Genomic DNA, 19,800 nt, shown 5'->3' with positions numbered 1-19,800 from the left:
ATCTTATGTAACTTTAGTAGGGGGAGAGTTTAACTGCATATTCAACCCCTTAATTGATAGGCATCATTCACATATCTCCTCTATGACAAGCCAGACCAATGCAACAAGATGAGATTTACTGGTGGCAATCCTTCCTCCCTACTGAGGAACAGTTTACATTTCATTCACTTCCTCACAAATGCCACACTCACTTAGATTATTTTTTATGGCAAAGTTTCAAATACAACTGGTTCTGTAATTTTGGTTATTTTATTGTCAGTGACCATGCAATAGTATGTCTAGAGTTGACCACTGCTAAACTTTTTTACAGGAAGTAGATGTAGGAGGTTTGACTCCTGCCTTCTCAGGGACGAGAGGTTTGAGTATTGCATGACCAGAGAGTTTAAAATCTTTTTTGATATAAACCTGAAGTCAATGGAAAACCTCTGTCTTATTTGGGGGACTTCTAAAGTGTATGTAAGAGGCTTAGTAATTAGCTATTCTTCCTCTAAGAAACAACAGCGATTGGAATAGCAGTCAAAACTTGAGAAAGAGTTAGAGTTTGTGAAGAAAATGCTAACCTCATCCTCTGGTCCATTATTGTTAGAAAAGAAGCATGCTGTGCAACCTGCACTAGATACCCTTACAAAACAATCCCATGAAAATCACATGTGATTCCCATGTTTCACATGTGATAAAGTATTTTGTTCATGTGATTCATAGTTTATCCAACATGTGATCACATAATCCTCACATGTCCCTTAGTTTATGTGCTTCTGGCATAACTTAAATAAATGTTAAGTTATGCCAGAAGCGACACTTATATTTATGTGTTAATAGAAATATTTGATAAGAATGTAAAGTATATAGTTAACTAAAAAACAAGCAATTGGTGTGAAATATTATATATATATATATATATATATATATATATCACGAGATGTTCGCAAGCCATTGGACAGTTGAGGACGGTTAAAAAAATTAGGAAAAAAAGCGGATAGTTGAGCGCTTTCTTTCTCTTTTTTTATGGATAAAGTGGACTTTAAGAGTTGGCTTTTTTTTCCCAAACAAAAGGTAAGAAATGTTTTACTTGTTTTGAATTTACACAGAAATATAAATCTGGAAAGAAATGCTTACTGATAGTGATGTACCGGTGAACTTTTCCTTAGTACTGAGGTCATGCTAAGCTAGCTAAACGTTAGCTGAATGCTGGCCGATTTTACAGTTTGAAGACATTATCTTGAGTCCTACAGCTCCCAAAACAGATTAGTGTGGATGCTTCACTACTTAAACTTCATTTCTTTTGTGTTTTGAGACAGACGTCTCCTGAGTGTATATATATATATATATATATATATATATATATATTAAAAAATATTATTATGGGTCTGTTCTGTAGATTTGGTTGCATTGAACTGTTCATTTGTTAATGCTAACAAATAAATGTTTGATTAAAACAGACAAAAGTAAGAAAATGTGCTTTCTAACAGAACTAACACATAAAATGAAAGAAGTATAAAACTTCTCATCCATAAAACATTAAATGCAAAATGATTTATCATGCAAAACATTCTTATTTGCCTAGTTACACTAAAATAACACACCCTCCCGCTCTTAGATTCGCAAAAAAACAAAAAAAACACAGGTTGCAGATGATAATAAATTGACAGCTATTTGAGAGTTGAAAGAGCTGGCTCTCTGAAAAGAGCCAAAAATTCCCATCACTAATTTAATGCTAGCTTTGTAAATGATCAGGTCATCAGCATTATACCTTCAAATGTCCCCCGAAGGTGTCAAAGTCAAAGAATTTACAAGCCTCATGGCCGTAGCAGGTGGGCTCAGTCTCGCCACGAAGTAGGATGTTACGTGTCAGCAGGCCAACCTCTGCTCTCATATCAACCCCATCAACTTCTTCACCGATGTGGATAAACTTGGCTCTTCCTGGACAAAACAACACAGATAAAAAAAAAATACAAGTGAACTATCTCATTTTAATGGCTACAGCAGGGGTCACCAATCTCGGTCCTCGAGGGCCGGCATCCAGCACGTTTTAGTTCTCTCCCTGGGGGCACCAACAACCTGTTCAGCTTGTCAATGTTCTTCTTAGGCCTTCTAACGAGCCATCACCTGATTCAGGTGCGTTAAACCAAGGAGAGAACTAAAACATGCAGGAGGCCGGCCCTCCAGGACCGAGATTGGGGACCCCTGGGCTACAGGATAAATCTTTTAGAAGCTGAACACCTATGATACAGCTGAGGTAAAATTGCAGCACCTTGCAAAAGTATTCACACCCACTGAACCTTTTGAAGTTGCACCTATTCAATAAAGTTCATTTATATCACACTAATTCCCAACAAATGTTATCTGAAAAACATTTAACATTTTTATTTTATTTCAAAAAAATAAATCATTTCAGTTCAATCGCATGCATTTCAAATATATATCAACTGTATAAACAGAAATCCAGTCATAGACTAGTGGTTGGTGACTTTGTACTTGTGGCAGTAAGGGTATGTGATGGGTCATCTAATGGCATACCAGTTATTAAGGTGCACCCTGGGCCCCATACTCTCCCAGTACTGTACACCCATCCCAGTCTTATGCTACACTTAGTTTCAACCCCTCTTCCGCTCTAAATCACAAACCACAAGGCTCCAAGTGGATTTGTCTCTCCTTTTATATGACTGGATAAATAGAACTCAGAAATGAAACTGGCAAAGCAAAAGAGCTTCACTCTGCTTGGAAATTTATGACAGCTTTAGTCCATAGTAGTGTGTGATCATGAAGCTTGCAATTTTACCTGCTGGCAATCACTTCCATACATGTTCACTCAGTGCATCTAAAAACCACTGTTGTGGGACCCCAGTGGAGTACCAAATAAAAGCTGCAAGGATTGTGGACAGAGTTTTAAACGGACCAATAAAAGTTCCAATAATTAATTTCAAAACAAAGAATCAAAAAGAGAAGGAGGCGCAGGCAGTCCTTGACAATAAGTCAACAAACAAGTCTGTAATATAGTCGCTTAGCTGGGCCAGGGGGAGGCGCGGTCCTCCACCGCTCCCGGTCCTTTTTGGCTCGGTCCGACCGATCGTCCGATCCCTGACGAACCTCGGCAGCATTCCAGTCACTCCCGCTCCCACAGCCGGCCGCCCGCTCCGCAACGGCGACCAGTCGGGTGACATCGCTGCCCTCAACAGCGATCAGACGGGTGGCCCTTCTTAGTAGTGATGTTACGTGATGAGCCGAGGCTTCGAGGCGTGTGTCGAGTAATGAAGGGGGCGTTTCCGTGAAGCGCGTATCGAGGCTTGCTTCATTTGGGGGAGGAGCCGAAAACGATGACGTCCGAGGCCTCGCTGCCCGGCTGTACCACGTGACTGCTTCGGGAAATGGCTCAGATTTTGTCGCGCGGTTTGACAGCTTTATAAACCCCACAGGCTCCATTCAAAATGTGGGTTGTTGTAGGCGAGTTGCGGTCAGTTGAGAGAGTGGACAGAGTTTTGATAGTTTGGATAGCAGAGTTTGGATAGTGGTTATTTAGTTTGAGACAGTTAGTTTGGTGTTTGGAGAGTTTAGGAGAGAGATAGATAGATAGGAGATTTAGGAGCACAAAGACAGGATAGGAGTAGGATGGAGCCAGCGAGAGGTAAGGTGAACTGAACATTTGCAGATGCATTAGGTTTGCTTATGAGGAACTGTATTTTTCCACTGTTTCTTATTTTCTGTAAAGGTGAGGTGTTTATTGTGCACCAAGGAGTTGGGGTACAATAATAACACCTCATCCATGCTAAGACACTACCGTGCCTTGCATGAGAATAGGGAGGAAACTGGAGCTTCACCCAGCCAAGGTATTTCATTACTATACTATATACTATACTATAATCATCGGTCACTGTACCCCAATCTGTACAAACTTGCACTTATTTATTTATGCACCCGGCATTATCTGTGCCATGTGAGCGTGTCTTTTCAAAGGCTGGAGAAGTAGTGTCAAAAAAGAGAAATCCTTTGAAACCTAAAACTGTGGAGAAATTGTTGTTTCTTAATAAAAATGAATGAAATCATCCAAGTTACACAAGCATTAGCCTATTCACTACCCCCTCCCTAGTTCCACAAGCACTTTCACTGTCCTCTGCCTGATTAAGCTCATGCCATTTTTCTAGAGTCACAGAAAAACATTATTACACAACATGCCATATCACATGACACTACTATTTTGGGAATAATTACACACAGAGAATACATTCAAACAATATTTTATTGTTCAAACAATATTTTATTGTACACATATGTACACCTTTTGTGAAGTAATTCCCAAGATCCATAATAGACAAAAATTCAATGCATCACATGTGTTAAGATACAGCGGGCTGTGATTGTACACCTGGCCAGTAGGTGGTTTCGTGTGCACATGAAGCCTCAAGAAATGAACCCTTTCTCGAACCAATTGGCTCAAGTGGTACAATGCCTCATGAGGCTTCATCTCACCATCACTACTTCTTAGTAATCCGTCCTCCCGTCGCTAGTCCTTCCGTCTGTCTGCGCCGTCCTCCAACAACCAGCCCGGGTCCTTCTGCTTCTCCAATCAGCCGCGTATGGTCACCTTCTCATCCCGCTGCTCCTACACCCCTGGTATGTCCAGCTTTTTTGTGCTTCTCGTTCTAGCTGTCTCGGTGTTCGTGACTTATATCCTTCCCGGTCTGCACGCTGCTTAATTAGATGCAGAACACCTGTGCGTTTCAGTGGGCGTCTCCCGGCGTGTGGCACGCGACCTCAAAACAACCAATCATAAACATGCAACACAACAACCCCAAAAATATAACTCAACTAAATCTAAGAAAAGTAAATAACTTCAAAATATAACAAACAATCCAAAACATTGATAAGGAACATAAATTTAAATCAAAAAATGAAAAACGAGGCCACATTGCCACCAGTGTTGCATAGTTACTTTGAAAAAGTAACTTTAATCAGACTACTGATTACTCCTTGAAAAAGTAACTTAGTTATATTACTGACTACTTGATTTTGAAAGTAACTAAGTTACATTAAAAGTAACTTTTTAGTTACTTTCAGCAGCTGCTAACAACAACGCTCTGCCTCCTGTGAAAATAACATTGAGCTTTGCCAATTCTTAATTGTAATTTATTTTATAATGGTAACATCAACAATGTGTCTCCACTTATAAGGTTGAACTGAAGAGGAGATTGTACAAAAAAATAAAAAACGTGAGTAATTTGTGTGGTCCACTGTTGTCTGGAAAACTCTAAGAAGGATTTTATGGATGGACAGGGAGAGATGGAGTAAAACTACCTTAATGACGGACAAATTCTGGGATTTATTATAAGTCTCTGATTATTTCCAAGCCCAAATGAGCAACTTCACGTTCAAAAACGAGCCTAAAAAGGCGCAACCCGCCGCTCATTAAATTTGCAAGCGACTTTTAAAAAATGAAGCCCAAAGCCGCTTATAATACTCGGACTTGGCGACAGAAACTGAAAATAGTTCCAGTTTGTCCACCAACAAAATGCGCATCTCCCTCCATTGTTTAGATTTCTGTCGCATAGAGACGTCGGTCACTCAACAAGACGAGTAGAGGAAATACGATTAAATAACAAAAGAAGATAGTAACGCACAGTGATTTTGATAAGTAACTGTAGTCTGACTACTCGATTTGAAATAGCAACGCGTTATATTACTCGTTACTGAAAAAAGTGGTCCGACGTCAGTAACGCGTTACAAATTAACGCGTTACTGACATCACTGATTGCCACAATGTAATGTACACTCACCAGCCAATTTATTCGGCACACCAGTCCAACTGCTCATTAACGCAAATGTCAAATCAGCCAATCACATGAGAGCAACTCATTGCATTTAGGCACATAGACATGGCCAATTCGATCTGCTGCAGTTCAAACCGAGCATAAGAATGGGGAAGAAAGGTGATTTAAGTGACTTCAAACGTGGCATGTAGTGATGGTGAGATGAAGCCTCATGAGGCATTGAACCACTTGAGCCAACTGGTTCGAGAAAGGGTTCATTTCTTGAGGCTTCATGTGCACACGAAACCACCTACTGGCCAGGTGTATAATCACAACCAGCTGTATCTTAACACGTGTGATGAATTGAATGTTTGTCTATTATGGCTCTTGGGAATGACTTCACAAAAGGTGAAGAAAAAAAGAGACAAAGAGAGAGACAGAGATATATAGAGATAGAGAGGAAAAACACACACACACACACACATATATATATATGTATACAGAGAGAAAGAGAGAGAGAGACAGAAAAAGGAAAAAGAGAAAATCCTATCCTGTCCCACAGCTATCTTAAAAATCCTAAAATAAAAATTAAGAACTTTAAAACTAACTAACCAATCCTATTTGTAATAGTGAGATTATTAGTAAAAAGCTCAAATTAAATAAATAACCCAATTATAAGTCCTGAAATAATAAAGTCTAAAATCATTAAATATTAATCCCAGAAAAATAAATAAATAAATAAATAAAGGGGGAAGGGGAAAAAATTCATTTAGATCAATACCTTGCTTATTCCAGAGCAAATCTGCTTATGATGTGTGTGATGATGGTATTGGAGTTCAAGGTAACTCGAGTTAAATCAGGTGGTGAAAACTCACGTATCCTTAATATTAGAATTAAAATTAAAATTAAAAATATGATAGTGTGGTGTATCTGAATACAGTGCATTAAGGGTTAATGCTTTACGCAGGTTACGTTACAGAAAGTATAGTAGACCGATAGGATTGTGTGTGTGGGATCACGGGTTTGGACATGTTACGTCTGTGAGGCAGTTCAATAAAGTGATGATTAATGTCAAGACACAGTTGGTCCGGGCTGAATTATTTTATCCCTAAAATAAGAGATACGACATGGTGTCAGAAGTGCTGTGTTTATGACGGGAAAGTAAAGTTGAAACGGAACTTGGTCCACGGCGACAGAGACGGAGGGAGAGACAGTGGTGGATGTTATGACTGAACAACGTGAGGAAAACGTTAACGTGCAGCAAAGGGAAGTGAGCATGGCGGCTAGCGTACCCACTGCTACATTTAACATCCAGCCACCGGAGCCCTTCGATTTCGGCAAACCGCTTGAATGGACAAAATGGATCCGGAGGTTCGAGAGATTTTGGCAAGCGAGCAACTTGGCCTCGAACTCCGAGGAGAATCAGATTAACACTCTGATATATTGTATGGGGGATGAAGCCGACGATGTATTGAGAGGGCTAAAGCTGAGTGATGCTGACAAGAAAGAATATGACAAAGTAAAAAACGGATTCGGGGATTTCTTTGTTGTGAAAAAGAACATTGTGTTTGAACGCGCATGCTTCAATATGCAAAAACAAGAGCCAAATGAGACTGTCGAAGCATTTGTCACTGCCCTGCATGCTCTAGCAGAGCACTGTAAATACAGGGACTTGCATGATGAACTCATACGAGATAGGATCGTAGTGGGGCTTGCAGACACCAGACTTTCCGAACGACTGCAGATGGAGGGAAATTTGACTTTGCAAAAAGCCATAAATATGGCAAGACAGTCAGAAGAAGTAAAAAAGCAACAGAGCACACTTAGGAGTGACGCTAGCAGTGTGATGCAGATGGAGGGTAGCTCCGTAGACAGACTGATAAAAAAGGGACAGAAATATTCAAACCTGAAAAACAGTGGTGCACGTGCACGCCAACACACGCAAGGCAGAGACAAAGACATGCAGCGCAGCACCCAGTGTTTCAAATGTGGAGGTCTTTCTCACGCTAGAGCTGAATGTCCCGCCAACGACGCAAAATAGCGGGGCTGCGGAAAAAAAGGACATTACCAGCGCGTCTGTAGAAACAAGGCTGTAGTAGCGTGCATTGAGGAAGAAGAGAGGAAAACTTTCTTCCTCGGTTCTGTGACATGCAAAACCAATAAGTGGGAGGTGGATGTGCAGATAAAAGGGAAACTGCTGAAGTTCAAACTTGACACTGGCGCAGATGTAACTGCCATTTCTGAAAGTGACCTGAAAGACTTGTATCCGGGGGCACAAAGGCCTGTTCTCCATGAGCCAGAGAAACCCTTACTGGGTCCAGGAAAGATACAGCTGGGAGTAGTAAGCTATGCAAAAATGCATCTGACGTACAAAGCCAAGCAGACAGAGGAGAAGGTTTATGTGGTCAAAAACCTGGGCACACCTTTGCTCGGGTTTCCAGCCATTATTGCCTTGGGCATAATTATTTGAGTCGACAGTGTCACTATGGACTCTTTAAAGACAACCTACCCAAAACTTTGCAAGGGCCTAGGCAACATTCAACGACCTTACCATATCAAGCTCAAGCCAAATGCTATACCATTCTCTTTAAAGACACCATGGAGAATCCCTCTGCCTCTGATGGAAAAGGTGAAGGAGGAGCTCCAGCGGATGGAAGAGATGGGGGTCATCAGGTGCGTTGAAGAGCCTACAGATTGGTGCGCTGGCATCGTCGTTGTCCCAAAGAAGAACAGCCAGCGACTACGCCTGTGTGCGGACTTCACAGGCTTGAACCAGTATGTGTGCCGCGAGAAGTATGTCCTGCCATCAGTCGATCAGAGCCTAGGGATGCTAGCTGGAGCCAGAGTCTTCAGTAAACTAGACGCGAACATGGGTTTCTGGCAGATTCCTTTAGCAGAGGAGTCAGCGAAACTCACAACATTTATAATACCTTTCGGACGGTACCATTTCCAACATCTTCCGTTTGGAATCAACTCTGCACCAGAACACTTCCAGCGTGTTATGGCAGAGGTCATAGACGGACTGGACGGGGTGGTCTGCCACATCGATGACCTGCTGGTGTGTGGAAAAGACCAAGAGCAGCACGACGTTCGTCTACATGCCCTGCTGAAAAAGCTTGAGCAAGCAGGGGTAACTTTGAACACAGACAAGTGTGAGCTCTCCAGGAGTGAAGTGGTCTTCCTCGGGCATGTCATCACCGCGTTAGGCATCAGGCCCGATCCAGAGAATATAAAGGCTATCAGGGACATGAAAGAGCCTATGAACGTGAGCGAGTTGAGGAGCTTCCTGGGGATGGTAAACCAGGTGGGAAAATTCATACCGAAACTGGCAGAGAAAGACAAAGCTCTCCGTGACCTCCTCTCAAAGAAAAACTACTGGCTGTGGGGTGTAGACCAGGCGGAGGCTTTCAGGGTGCTGAAAGAGGCACTAACCTCTTCACCGGTCCTGGCCATGTATGACACGAACAGGGACACCAAAGTATCGGCAGACGCTTCATCGTATGGACTGCGGGGCGTGCTCCTCCAGAAATGGGACAGAGAGTGGAGGCCGGTAGCTTACGCATCCCGCTCACTTTCACCCACCGAGCAATGCTACGTGCAAGTTGAAAAGGAGGCCCTGGGTCTAACCTGGGCATGTGAGCGCTTCCGGGACTTTTTGTTAGGAAAGCACTTCTGCCTAGAGACTGACCATAAACCTCTCCTTTGCTTATTGGGCGCACAAGCACTCGACCTGTTGCCACCAAGGATACAGCGTTTTTAAATGAGGCTCATGCGCTACTCCTATGACATTGTGCATGTTCCAGGGAAGTCACTCTGGACTGCCGACACGTTGTCACGGTCACCAGTACAGAAACAAATGACCGCAAATGACACTGAACTGATGGAGAGCACAAACATTTACGTGGACTGCATTGTCAACAATTTACCTGTCAGTCCCACGTTTATGGACACACTCAAGGCACAGCTGGAGGCTGACAGTGTATGCTCTTGCATCATGAAAATGTGTGCAGACGGATGGCCAGAGCACGCAAAGCAGGAACCGCTTCTGAAACATTTTTGGCCTGAGCAGGCCACACTCACAGTTCAAGATGGACTGTTGCTGAAGGATACACGTCTGGTTATTCCAGCAGCAATGCGGAACGATGTGCTGAACAGGCTGCACGAGGGTTATCAAGGGGTCGTGAAGTGCAAAGCACGTGCCCGTCAGACCGTATGGTGGCCTGGGCTCGGACAACAAATCACAGAGATGGTGCTCAGATGTAGAACGTGCCTGCAAGAACGTCACAATCACAGTGAGCCACTTATGCCGTCAGAATGCCCTGGGCGTCCGTGGCAAAAGCTGGGGGCCGACCTTTTTGAGCTGGGGGGAGAACGTCTCTCCTTGTTGTTGATTACTTCTCCAGGTATGTCGAGCTTGCCCTGCTGACACACACAAAACGCAAGGATGTGATTAATCATCTAAAATCAATGTTTACCAGGCATGGCATCCCAGAGAGTTTCATTTCTGACAATGGGCCTCAATTTTCCAGCCAAGCGTTTGCTTCCTTCGCCGCAGCATATGGGTTCAAACACCTTACCAGTAGCCCCAAATTCCCACGTAGCAATGGCGAGGCTGAGCGAGCTGTGCAGACCATGAAAAGTCTTCTGAAGAAGGCAACCGACCCGTACATGGCTCTTCTTGCATACAGAGCCACTCCTCCGGCACAGTTGTTCATGGGTCGACGTCTCCGCACCACGGTGCCGACACGTCCCTCTGAGCTACAACCTACGCTGCCTGACTGCAGCTCGCTATTTCAGAAAGAAAGGGAGAAGAGGATGACAGATGCTGCAAACTTCAACAGGCGTCATCGTGCGAAGCCACTCAGTAGCCTGTCATCAGGTCAGGATGTGTGGATAACTGACACACAAACACCAGGGACAGTGATCCAGAGTCACATCTCTCCGAGATCTTATCTTGTGGATGCGCCACATGGAGTGGTAAGACGAAACCGCATGCATCTTATACCACTCCAGTCCCCAGCACAAGACAAGGGGGGACAGCAGCAACAGGGGCCACTGCAGGTCCTAGAGCAGGATCATGCACCACCTGCTGTGGGGTCTCCTGTGCACTCTCCGGGGGTTTCTATTCCCAGAACAACCAGATCTGGGAGAGTGATTAAACAGCCCACTAGACTGAACTTATAAGTAAAATCAAATAAAGAAAAAGATTTTGTTAATGTTCAGGATGTGCTGAAAATGTTGTTTTACAATGTACCAGTTACAGGGGACATATGTACTACAGAAAATAAGTTTGTAAATGTTGTATTTGGAAATAGGAGTTAGGAAGTAATGGAAAGAGAATCAGAAGTATTTGTTTAACAGGATTTGTTTAACCCTGCTTTCTTTCACAGAAAGAAAGCAGGGTCCATCAAAACCATCACAGGTTTTGATGGACTTTTATCAAAAGAAAAAAAAGGGAGTTGTGGTGTATCTGAATACAGTGCATTAATGGTTAATGCTTTATGCAGGTTACGTTACAGAAAGTATAGTAGACCAATAGGATTGTGTGTGTGGGATCACAGCGTTGGACGTGTTACGTCTGTGAGGCAGTTCAATATAGTGATGAATAACGTCAAGACACAGTTGGTCTGCGCTGAATAATTTTCGCCCTAAAATAGGAGATACGACATATAGCTGTGGGACAGGATAGGATTTTCTCTTTTTTCCTTTCTCTGTCTCCCTCTCTCTCGCTCTACCTTTTTTCTCTCTCCCTTGGGTACGACCAGAGGACGAGGAGTTGTGGATGACGTGCGGCGGCCCGTGCTTTCCTATGACTTCCTAGTGAAACTGCCCTATTGGGTGGGGGAAGTTGTAGTGTTTATTAATATATATATATATATATATATTACCCGAGGGGACCGTGTTGGCGACCCCTGGTGTAAAGGCTCAGAATTAGAAACTTTGTACAAAGAATTTTAATAAACATACAACTATTTTTACTGTTGTCGATTTGTAATGTATTGAAACATCATTGTTAAAGGTTTCTTAAGTTTATTTAGAACTACATTAATAGCCTGTATGAAATATCCATTTACAAAGGATAATGTTTATGTTTATAAAAGATTTAAAAATACATTGCTTCTAATGTAGAACTTGGAAAGATTTCTAATTGAATGACCCTATAGCACAGTCTTTATAGTTGCTTTAACTCAAAAAGTATCTTACCTTTGATCTTCACTTGGTTGGACATGCAGGTAGGACAGGGCAGCAGAGAAAACTCCTCAGTTTGGTGCATTGAGTAGTCTGTGCTGGCCACAACCACTTGATCACCAGTCCTCCAACCTACCACCTCATCACTAAGCTCCAAGATGGTGTTGTCTTTTAACATATCGATTGAGAGAGAGGCCTGTGGACGAACTAAAAGGGGGTAAAGAAGAGTAAGAGTCACACTCATGGATTCAAAAAGACCTGGTGTCAATCTATTTTCTAGATACCGTTTATGTAACCAGTGCAAACTTCCAAGTCCTAAAAACAGATTTTGTGTTTTGACCAATCTTTTATGTAGTACTCAGGAAAAATAATGTTTTGATATTATTATTATCTTTCAGGGGGTTTTTTCTTCTGATGTCTGACTGCTTTTTCAATAAATTTAAGTTTTGCACTAGGGGTTATAATATGACTATTTGAAATTACAAAAGATTAGACTAGATTGAGTAAAAGCAAAGCAGTAGCTTTGTTTACTGATCGCTGGACCTTCTCTGAAGGGTCAGCGTCCTTCGTCGCCGCCCCTGGACATTTTGCAGCAGGCGCCACCCTGACCGTTGCTGTTTGGACTGAGTTATTTAGTTTTTCTTTATATTTCTTTTTGGAATCTTCTCCTCTGTCTGCCACCCCTCTGCTTACCCTGGTTGGGTTGTTGTTTTTTGTTTAGGACTTTTTGTGAGGGGGGCTGGGGGGGGGTACTGTGAGGATTTGGTTTTCTGTGTCCTTATTTAGTTCCTGTGTTGTCGCGTCTTCTACTTGATTGCCCCCAGCTGTCTCTTGCTTCCCGTGACTACCCTCTATGTATTTAATGTCACCCGTGTCTTCTTTTCACTGTTGGATCTAAAGTTGTGTCATGGTTCCTGTGTCTGACTTCCTTGTCTCATTGCTCACCTGTACTGCCTGGACTTTGTAGTCATCTGTGACCTACACAACAAATCCTGCAGGCCCAAATGAACTCTGTTAGATTTGATTTCAACACTTTTAAAGTGTCCACACCAGAAAGTCTTAATTTAACACTTTTTGGAGAGTTGGTACCTTAACTCTAATTAAGTGTCAAATACCAAATCTGTCTGGAGTTAGTCAAGTAACACTAACTTGGTGATAGATCTTAAATATTAACTCTCCTAGAGTATCCAAAATGTACATAGTAATGTACTTTTTATTATTTTGAACTTTTAAGAATTCTTTGGAAAATAAACATTTAATAAAGAGGCAATAATTTTCTGAAATACATTTATTTCAAAACATGCACCATAATTAGAAAACATATGTGGAATAATTTACACTTTCATGTTTCACATGTCACTTTCATTCACATACTTATCAAAAGGTCTGACATATCAGCTGTACAAAACAAAAAAAAGTGTGATTAATACATTTTTCTTCAATGCAATTTGTATAAAATTGTTCAAAGTACAAGGCAAAAAAAGTAATGCATGCAGTCTATGTAATATGATACAGTACATTTTCTTTAACACAAGTAGATTGTGGGCTGCACAGTGGTGCAGTTGGTAGAGCTGCTGCCTTGCAGCAAGAAGGTCCTGGGTTCGATTCCCGGCCCGGGGTCCTTCTGCATGGAGTTTGCATGTTCTCCCTGTGCATGGTGGGTTCTCTCCGGGTTCTCCGGTTTCCTCCCACAGTCCAAAAACATGACTGTCAGGTTGATTGGTCTCTCTAAATTCTCCCTAGGTGTGAGTGTGTGTGTGAATGGTTGTTTGTCCTGTCTGTTTTCTGTGTTGCCCTGCGACAGACTGGCGACCTGTCCAGGGTGACCCCGCCTCTCGTCTGGAACGTTAGCTAGGGATAGGCACCAGCAACCCTCCTGACCCCATTAGGGACAAGGTGTTAGAAAATGGATGGATGGATGGATGGATGGATGGATGGACGGACGGACAAGTAGATTGTTGGATATTACAAAGCAGGCAAACCTGGTATTGACAAGTTCTCCTTTCACTTGTGCAGCTTCCCTATTTGAGAAGGGATGGACACATCAATGCAGACTGGAGTTTACTCCAAGGACCATTTATAATGGATGATAAATGATTTTAAATTAATTTATTAGTGTGTTTCAGGACATTGTTTTACAGTTAGTCCAGAAACAAGTAAAAACCTTTAAAGTGCAACATTTCAAATTAATATTTACATAACGGTTACATTTATTTAAATATACAAATGTTTACTTTCAATATTATTTCAATAAATATTTATTTTACAAATATATAAATAGTTCCAAGTTATTATTTTTCTTAATCCAACCCTCAGTTAAATAATAGTTGAACTTAACCTCAACACCCAAGTCCACCAGCCAAAATCACAACAATCAGTTCATTCATAAAGATCACCAAGCAATCAATGCCAGACTTCACAACCAAAATCCAACGCTTCAGTTCAGACGTTGCCCCCTACAGGTGTTAATGGGCCCAGTCAGCTCCAGAACTGTCTGACCTCATAACACACAATTTCTGCCTTTCTGCTCGTCTACATGCATCCAGCTATGCACAGGTTTACCAGGATCTCTGATCAAAGAGACACCAAACTCCCCTCTTCTTTGTTTTGCTTTCTATTTTGCTTTTTTTTCCCATTGTCCATCTCTCTTTAAGATCTGTATAGAACACATTGAGTGCACGTCTTTTCTTCCTTCTTTTGACTTTATTTACTTTGTTTTTTTCTTGTTCTCTCCTTTTTTTCTGATTTGACTTCACAGGTATTCAGTGCCATCATTTATTACCCAGTTTATGTTTGTGTTGAATGTCTAATAAGAGACTGGGCCTCTCTACACTCCCCCAAAGAGCTGTCCACTCACTAACATAGAGTATCTTTGGGTAGTTGGGCTGTTTGTGAAGTTTGGCCAGGGACATCACCGGCTGAGAGGGCGAGAGGGACTGATGCTGCTGACTGGCAATTCTTCCACAACCAAACTCTTAATATCTAAAAAAAAAAAAGGCAATAAAGCAGGAGTGTCAAAGTCAAATGGACGGAGGGCCAAATAAAAAATTTAGCTACAAGCCGAGGGCCGGACTGATCGAATGTTCATTGAGATTTTTTTAAATGACGCATTTGGTCTAGTGCAGCGGACGAAGCGTTGTGAGATCGAGCAGAAGTGCGCGTTGTGAGGATCGAGCAGGGGGGTGCATCTCGCATTTTTCAGGCAGGGTGCGGCTTGCTGCGGGCCGGTTCTAATATCATCCCAGGGGCCGTAGAAAATCTTCTCGCGGGCCGGATGTGGCCCGCGGGCCTTGACTCTGACATATGTGCAATAAAGGATTAAAACATGCTGCAAAATGCATATGAGAAGGCACATCAACTGGAATAACATAAATTATACCAGGTATCAGTGCAAAATTTCAAATTACAGATTTTCAAAGAAAAAAATCAGGATCAGAGAGGTTGATAAATATGATCAGTATTCATGCAAACATTCAATATCATAAAAGACATAAAAGATAATTACAAATCTATTTAAGTTAGCCAAGAATTTGACTGAATGTTCTCCAGCTCGACTTTTTTCTCCAACACTTACTCCACAGACATTCAGCATGCTAAGCTAAATATGCTAACACCGAGCCGTGTGGCAAATGTAATGTCTATCATACAGGTTGGTCTCAACTCAAAATAATAGTCATATTTTAGAAGAAAATTACTTACCAAGCGAGGTGAACAACTCAGACATGTGGAAAGTAAATAGTTCTGAAATGACTTGGGTTCTGTCGCTTTGCTTCGGTGGGAACCAGTGACTCTGGAGCGGAGTCAGTGAATTAACTCAGCTCTTCAAACCCAGGCAACTGTCTTGACCAGCTGTGTTAAACTGCTAAAGCGGCTAACCTCTACCAGGTTCTGTATGGCTATGGAAGGCCGCTGCTTCTTTGCTAGGACATCAGTCTGATTGTGAGGTCATTCTTGTTTGAACTTTGAACTCTTTATCCCAGTCCTTGGGGTAACAGCAACAAATACCTTCTTTTGCAACTTGGTGATGCTTCCTTTTGCATTGATGGGAAGTTTAGATGATTTGGTGCGTTATTGCAGTGGTTCAGCCTGACTACTGCAGCACACTGGTTTGTTTTTATTTTATGTTTTGTGTCAACACAATGCATGTCAATTGCTTTGTCTACTTAAAGTCAGGTAGAATTGCTGCGTGGAGATCAGAACAACCAGTCCCATAAAGCCAGGGCAACCAAAACAGTCTCTGTGGCGCTTATTAAAAACTCAGACATGAAATGGAAGAGTTATTAAAGCCATATAAATTAAATCTCCTGTTTGTCCCACTATATCCAGCAGCAGAGATGCGTAGTGCTGTGGGTCTAGCTCATCATGCAAGGCCAGTCCAATGTTGAATGAAGCCTTGAGCATAATTTGACTTAGGGCCCCCTCTTGCTGCTAAGAACATCGACAACAGCATTTCAACATTAATTTAATGAAATCTGAGAGAATGGAATACTTTAATTGGCCAAGCAGTCAATTATAATTGTAGCTTACTAAGATGTACTTGTGAACAAACAGGTCACAGCATCAGATTAAACTCACAGCATCATCTTGTTGCTATGGTAACAATCTAACATTACATTGCAATCTAACATTACATCATGTTTTTAGGTACACTAACTGATGACTTCATTTGGATTTAACAGAAATGCAAATAGTTGACACTTATTTTAATTACATTACTTTTATTTGTTCATTCTATAGTTGTGTGAGTAAGTATTGTCAGCAATGTCTTTCATTAACATAATTACCCAGTAATATTTTACATTTCTTGTCAACTTAACATTTTTAAATACAAAACCTTGGTGGACTGCCTCAGCGCCCAGAAAACCTGCTTCTATTAGAGCAGAAAAGGCATTGTAGTTTTTTTTAACGACAGCGGATGAAAGACACCAAAGGTAGTGAAAAATTAGGTGGAATCAGAAGCTGCAAATGGAAACAAATTTCAGCTTTATGTCTTTTAGCATAATATCCTCATCTGGGACTTCTCTAGACTGTAGCAAACATTTTAAATCGTCCTTTGTGTCTGTTGTTTAGACTCCACTCCCACTACCATCATTGCAAAACCTATATAATCAACCTTTTCACCCAAAAGAGGAACATGCAATTTTTAAAAAAGTTTCTCGGGATCTCAAGGAAATAAGTCAGGATTGCTTATTTTAGTTTTCTCCATGTCCCCTTATGGAGGCGCAGCAATGAACTAGATATGAAATAAAATAAATAAAATAAAAACGCCAGATTCTATGTGAATAGCAGATCAGGTGAAACACATGTTGATCAGGCAGCGCAGCAGGTGAGTGAATGAAGATTAATGGTGAGTGTCAATAAAAACAGAAAGCAAACTAATAACAGAAGACATATCAATAAAGCAAGAAAAGATAATACCAATAATAAGAAAGTATATGGAAATGAACAAAGAGCAAAAAGCAAGAATCAACTAAGAAACTAAATACTGAGGAATGGTATGGCAAGGCATTTTGAAGTCCCACAGGTTTGTTGAGACCATATCTATCACCAAGAAGAAATATATTTTACAGATCATAAAAATAATAAGGAACTTCTCATTTATTTATGTTTTTAATTAGCTTTTATTTTGTCTATTTATTTCTTCAATATTGTTTTTCATGACACTTTCAATTTGATTCATTAGGATTCTTTGTAATTTCTGTACAGTAAAACTATTAGTCTATAAATACATAGACAGGTCTATTTAAAATATCCATTTTATTTGTATGGCATTAAAAGGATATGGAACCTTTGTTTTTTCACTGAAAGCTCTGGTTTGCACAGTAATGGCATGCGGTTGAATTTTAATAGATCATACTGTTATCTTATTCTCCTAAAGGCAACACAAACCTGAACCACAAGGAACAGTCAGAAACACTGGAGAGACAAAGGGCTATGATTAAAATAATTGCAGTTCTATCCATGTTTACATTTTTTAGAGCACAGATTTTTGCAAAAAATTCAAAGTTTAAACTGGTCTTCTCATTTTATCTGGCCATTTTGGGTAAGACTAACAACTAACAACAGAAAATGTCCACTGCATTTTTCATAGACACCTGCAAAATTATTTCTATTCACAAACCTTTTTAATCCTCTGAGAAGCTGATAATTCAGTAATGTGTTTTTTTCTTTTAACGACTTTTCATGATAAATACAGAAACAACGATACAAATCAAGACAGCAACAATAATGAATGTAACATTAATCAAAAAATAATATTCAGTGAAAGTTCCCTACATCTACTTTGATGAAGGGTGGTAAGGGAGCTGGATAATGGCAATTATTTATAGTTATTAATAGACAAACCAGATCACCTGTTGCACGGTGCTGCACTCCTTATGGTTGAAAGTGTTTACATGTTCAAAGGCAATGTTAGCAGGTGAGAAAATTACCAGGTTTTCCACAGAGGAATCTGACTTGGTAGTTGTGACAAAGGCCATGAATCTGGTCCTTGTTGAGACAGACAAAACCATAGTCCTTGCTGATCTTGTAGATGACGTCTCCTGTCTGGTTGAAGGGTATTCCATCATGGGTTTGAACCTGAACAAACAAAGTGTCAACTAAGCAACTGAAGGTACTTGCATTCAATACAGTAAAGCCACTTTGTTTCTGATGATTTTTGTTCCCCAAAACTTTGTTTTTCCCTTTATGAAATTTCCCACCATTAATTCAGTTAATTCAAATATAAATTTTGTCAATTGATAGCTTTTTCAGGACTTGACAGGACGTTTATTTTCATTTCATTTCAAATTCTTAGGAGCAACTTTGGGGCAGTCAGTAAAGTTACGGTGAACTATAATGTAAAACGCGGTTGAAAAAGTTTTTATTGTGTTCAAGGTGCAGGACAAAAAATGACTGGTAAGTAGCAATGCGCATCAAATGTGTTTTTATTTCTCAGTGAACAACCTGTTTAGACCCATAGAAGTCAAACTAAGATTCAAATGTTATTAAGATATCAGTTTGGTTCAGAGTCACAGATCTTGTCTCTGCTACACCTTTACAAAAACGTAAGGCTCTGACTAAAAATAAGTTTTAGTGAGTAACTCCACTTTCTAACATTCCTCATAAATGTTGACTTATTGCAGTGGCTCTAAAGACAAACTACATGCTATTTCAATTCTAACTTAAGTTGCTTTAAACCTTTTTTTTGAGGGGGTAAGGGGAATGCCATGTCCTTGTTAGCTGAGAATCTATAAACGTGTAGAAACTGAATATCTGGGAAGTATCATAACTTAAACTTAAGACTCAGCACCAAAGTTTTTCTAGAAAAATATTACGATTTTAATTTGTGGGTTCTGGTAATGGCTCCACTACCTTCCGTAAAATCGTGAAAAATACTTGTTACAAGTGCCTTGAATAACGTTTAAAACAGCTGTGATGCCTCTCTCACAAAGGAACCCCAGTAAAAATTCCAACAAGCCGACTCTGAAAATAACGAGGCTTTTCGCCTAAGGTATCAACGAGTGTGCCGAGGGGGTTGGTGAGGTGGAGGTGTGGATATCTGCAGCAGAGGATATCATCACCAGTCTACAAGCTAGGGTCCAGGTCCTTGAAAATAAAAATGAAGAGCTGGAAGGGAAAGTGTTGGACTTGGAGGCCAGATCGCAACAATATAATCTGAGACTGCTGAACCTTCCTGAGGGCGTGGAGGGAGAGAACACCTGTGCCTTTCTGGAAAAATGGCTACCGGAGGCTCTGAACCTGGTACCCTACGCACCACTCTGGCACTGGAGAGAGCGCACCGCTTTAGCCAGAAAAGCACATCAAAACACCACTCCCCCAAAGACTATTATTATGAAGATCTTAAACTACCAGGATAAAGCAACTGTGA

General features: G+C 41.0%; 1 protein-coding gene across 2 annotated transcripts in view; it reads right to left on the bottom strand.

Moving 5' to 3' along the window:
- LOC122821204 (cell migration inducing hyaluronidase 1) overlaps positions 1-19,800 on the bottom strand; it is a 153,887-nt gene that overhangs the window by 64,271 nt on the left and 69,816 nt on the right. For both annotated transcript variants that reach the window (XM_044098968.1, XM_044098969.1), the window contains exons 10-12: positions 18,362-18,509; positions 11,946-12,137; positions 1,751-1,920 (exon numbers count right to left, since the gene is read on the bottom strand). In XM_044098968.1, the coding sequence (XP_043954903.1) occupies positions 1,751-1,920; positions 11,946-12,137; positions 18,362-18,509 (510 nt within the window). The remainder of the gene's footprint in view (positions 1-1,750; positions 1,921-11,945; positions 12,138-18,361; positions 18,510-19,800) is intronic.

This window comes from Gambusia affinis, linkage group LG02, assembly GCF_019740435.1.
Source record: "Gambusia affinis linkage group LG02, SWU_Gaff_1.0, whole genome shotgun sequence".
Lineage (NCBI taxonomy): Eukaryota > Metazoa > Chordata > Actinopteri > Cyprinodontiformes > Poeciliidae > Gambusia > Gambusia affinis.
The sequence above is the reverse complement of the archived record's forward strand: the minus strand, read 5'-3'. Positions and strand labels throughout refer to the sequence as shown.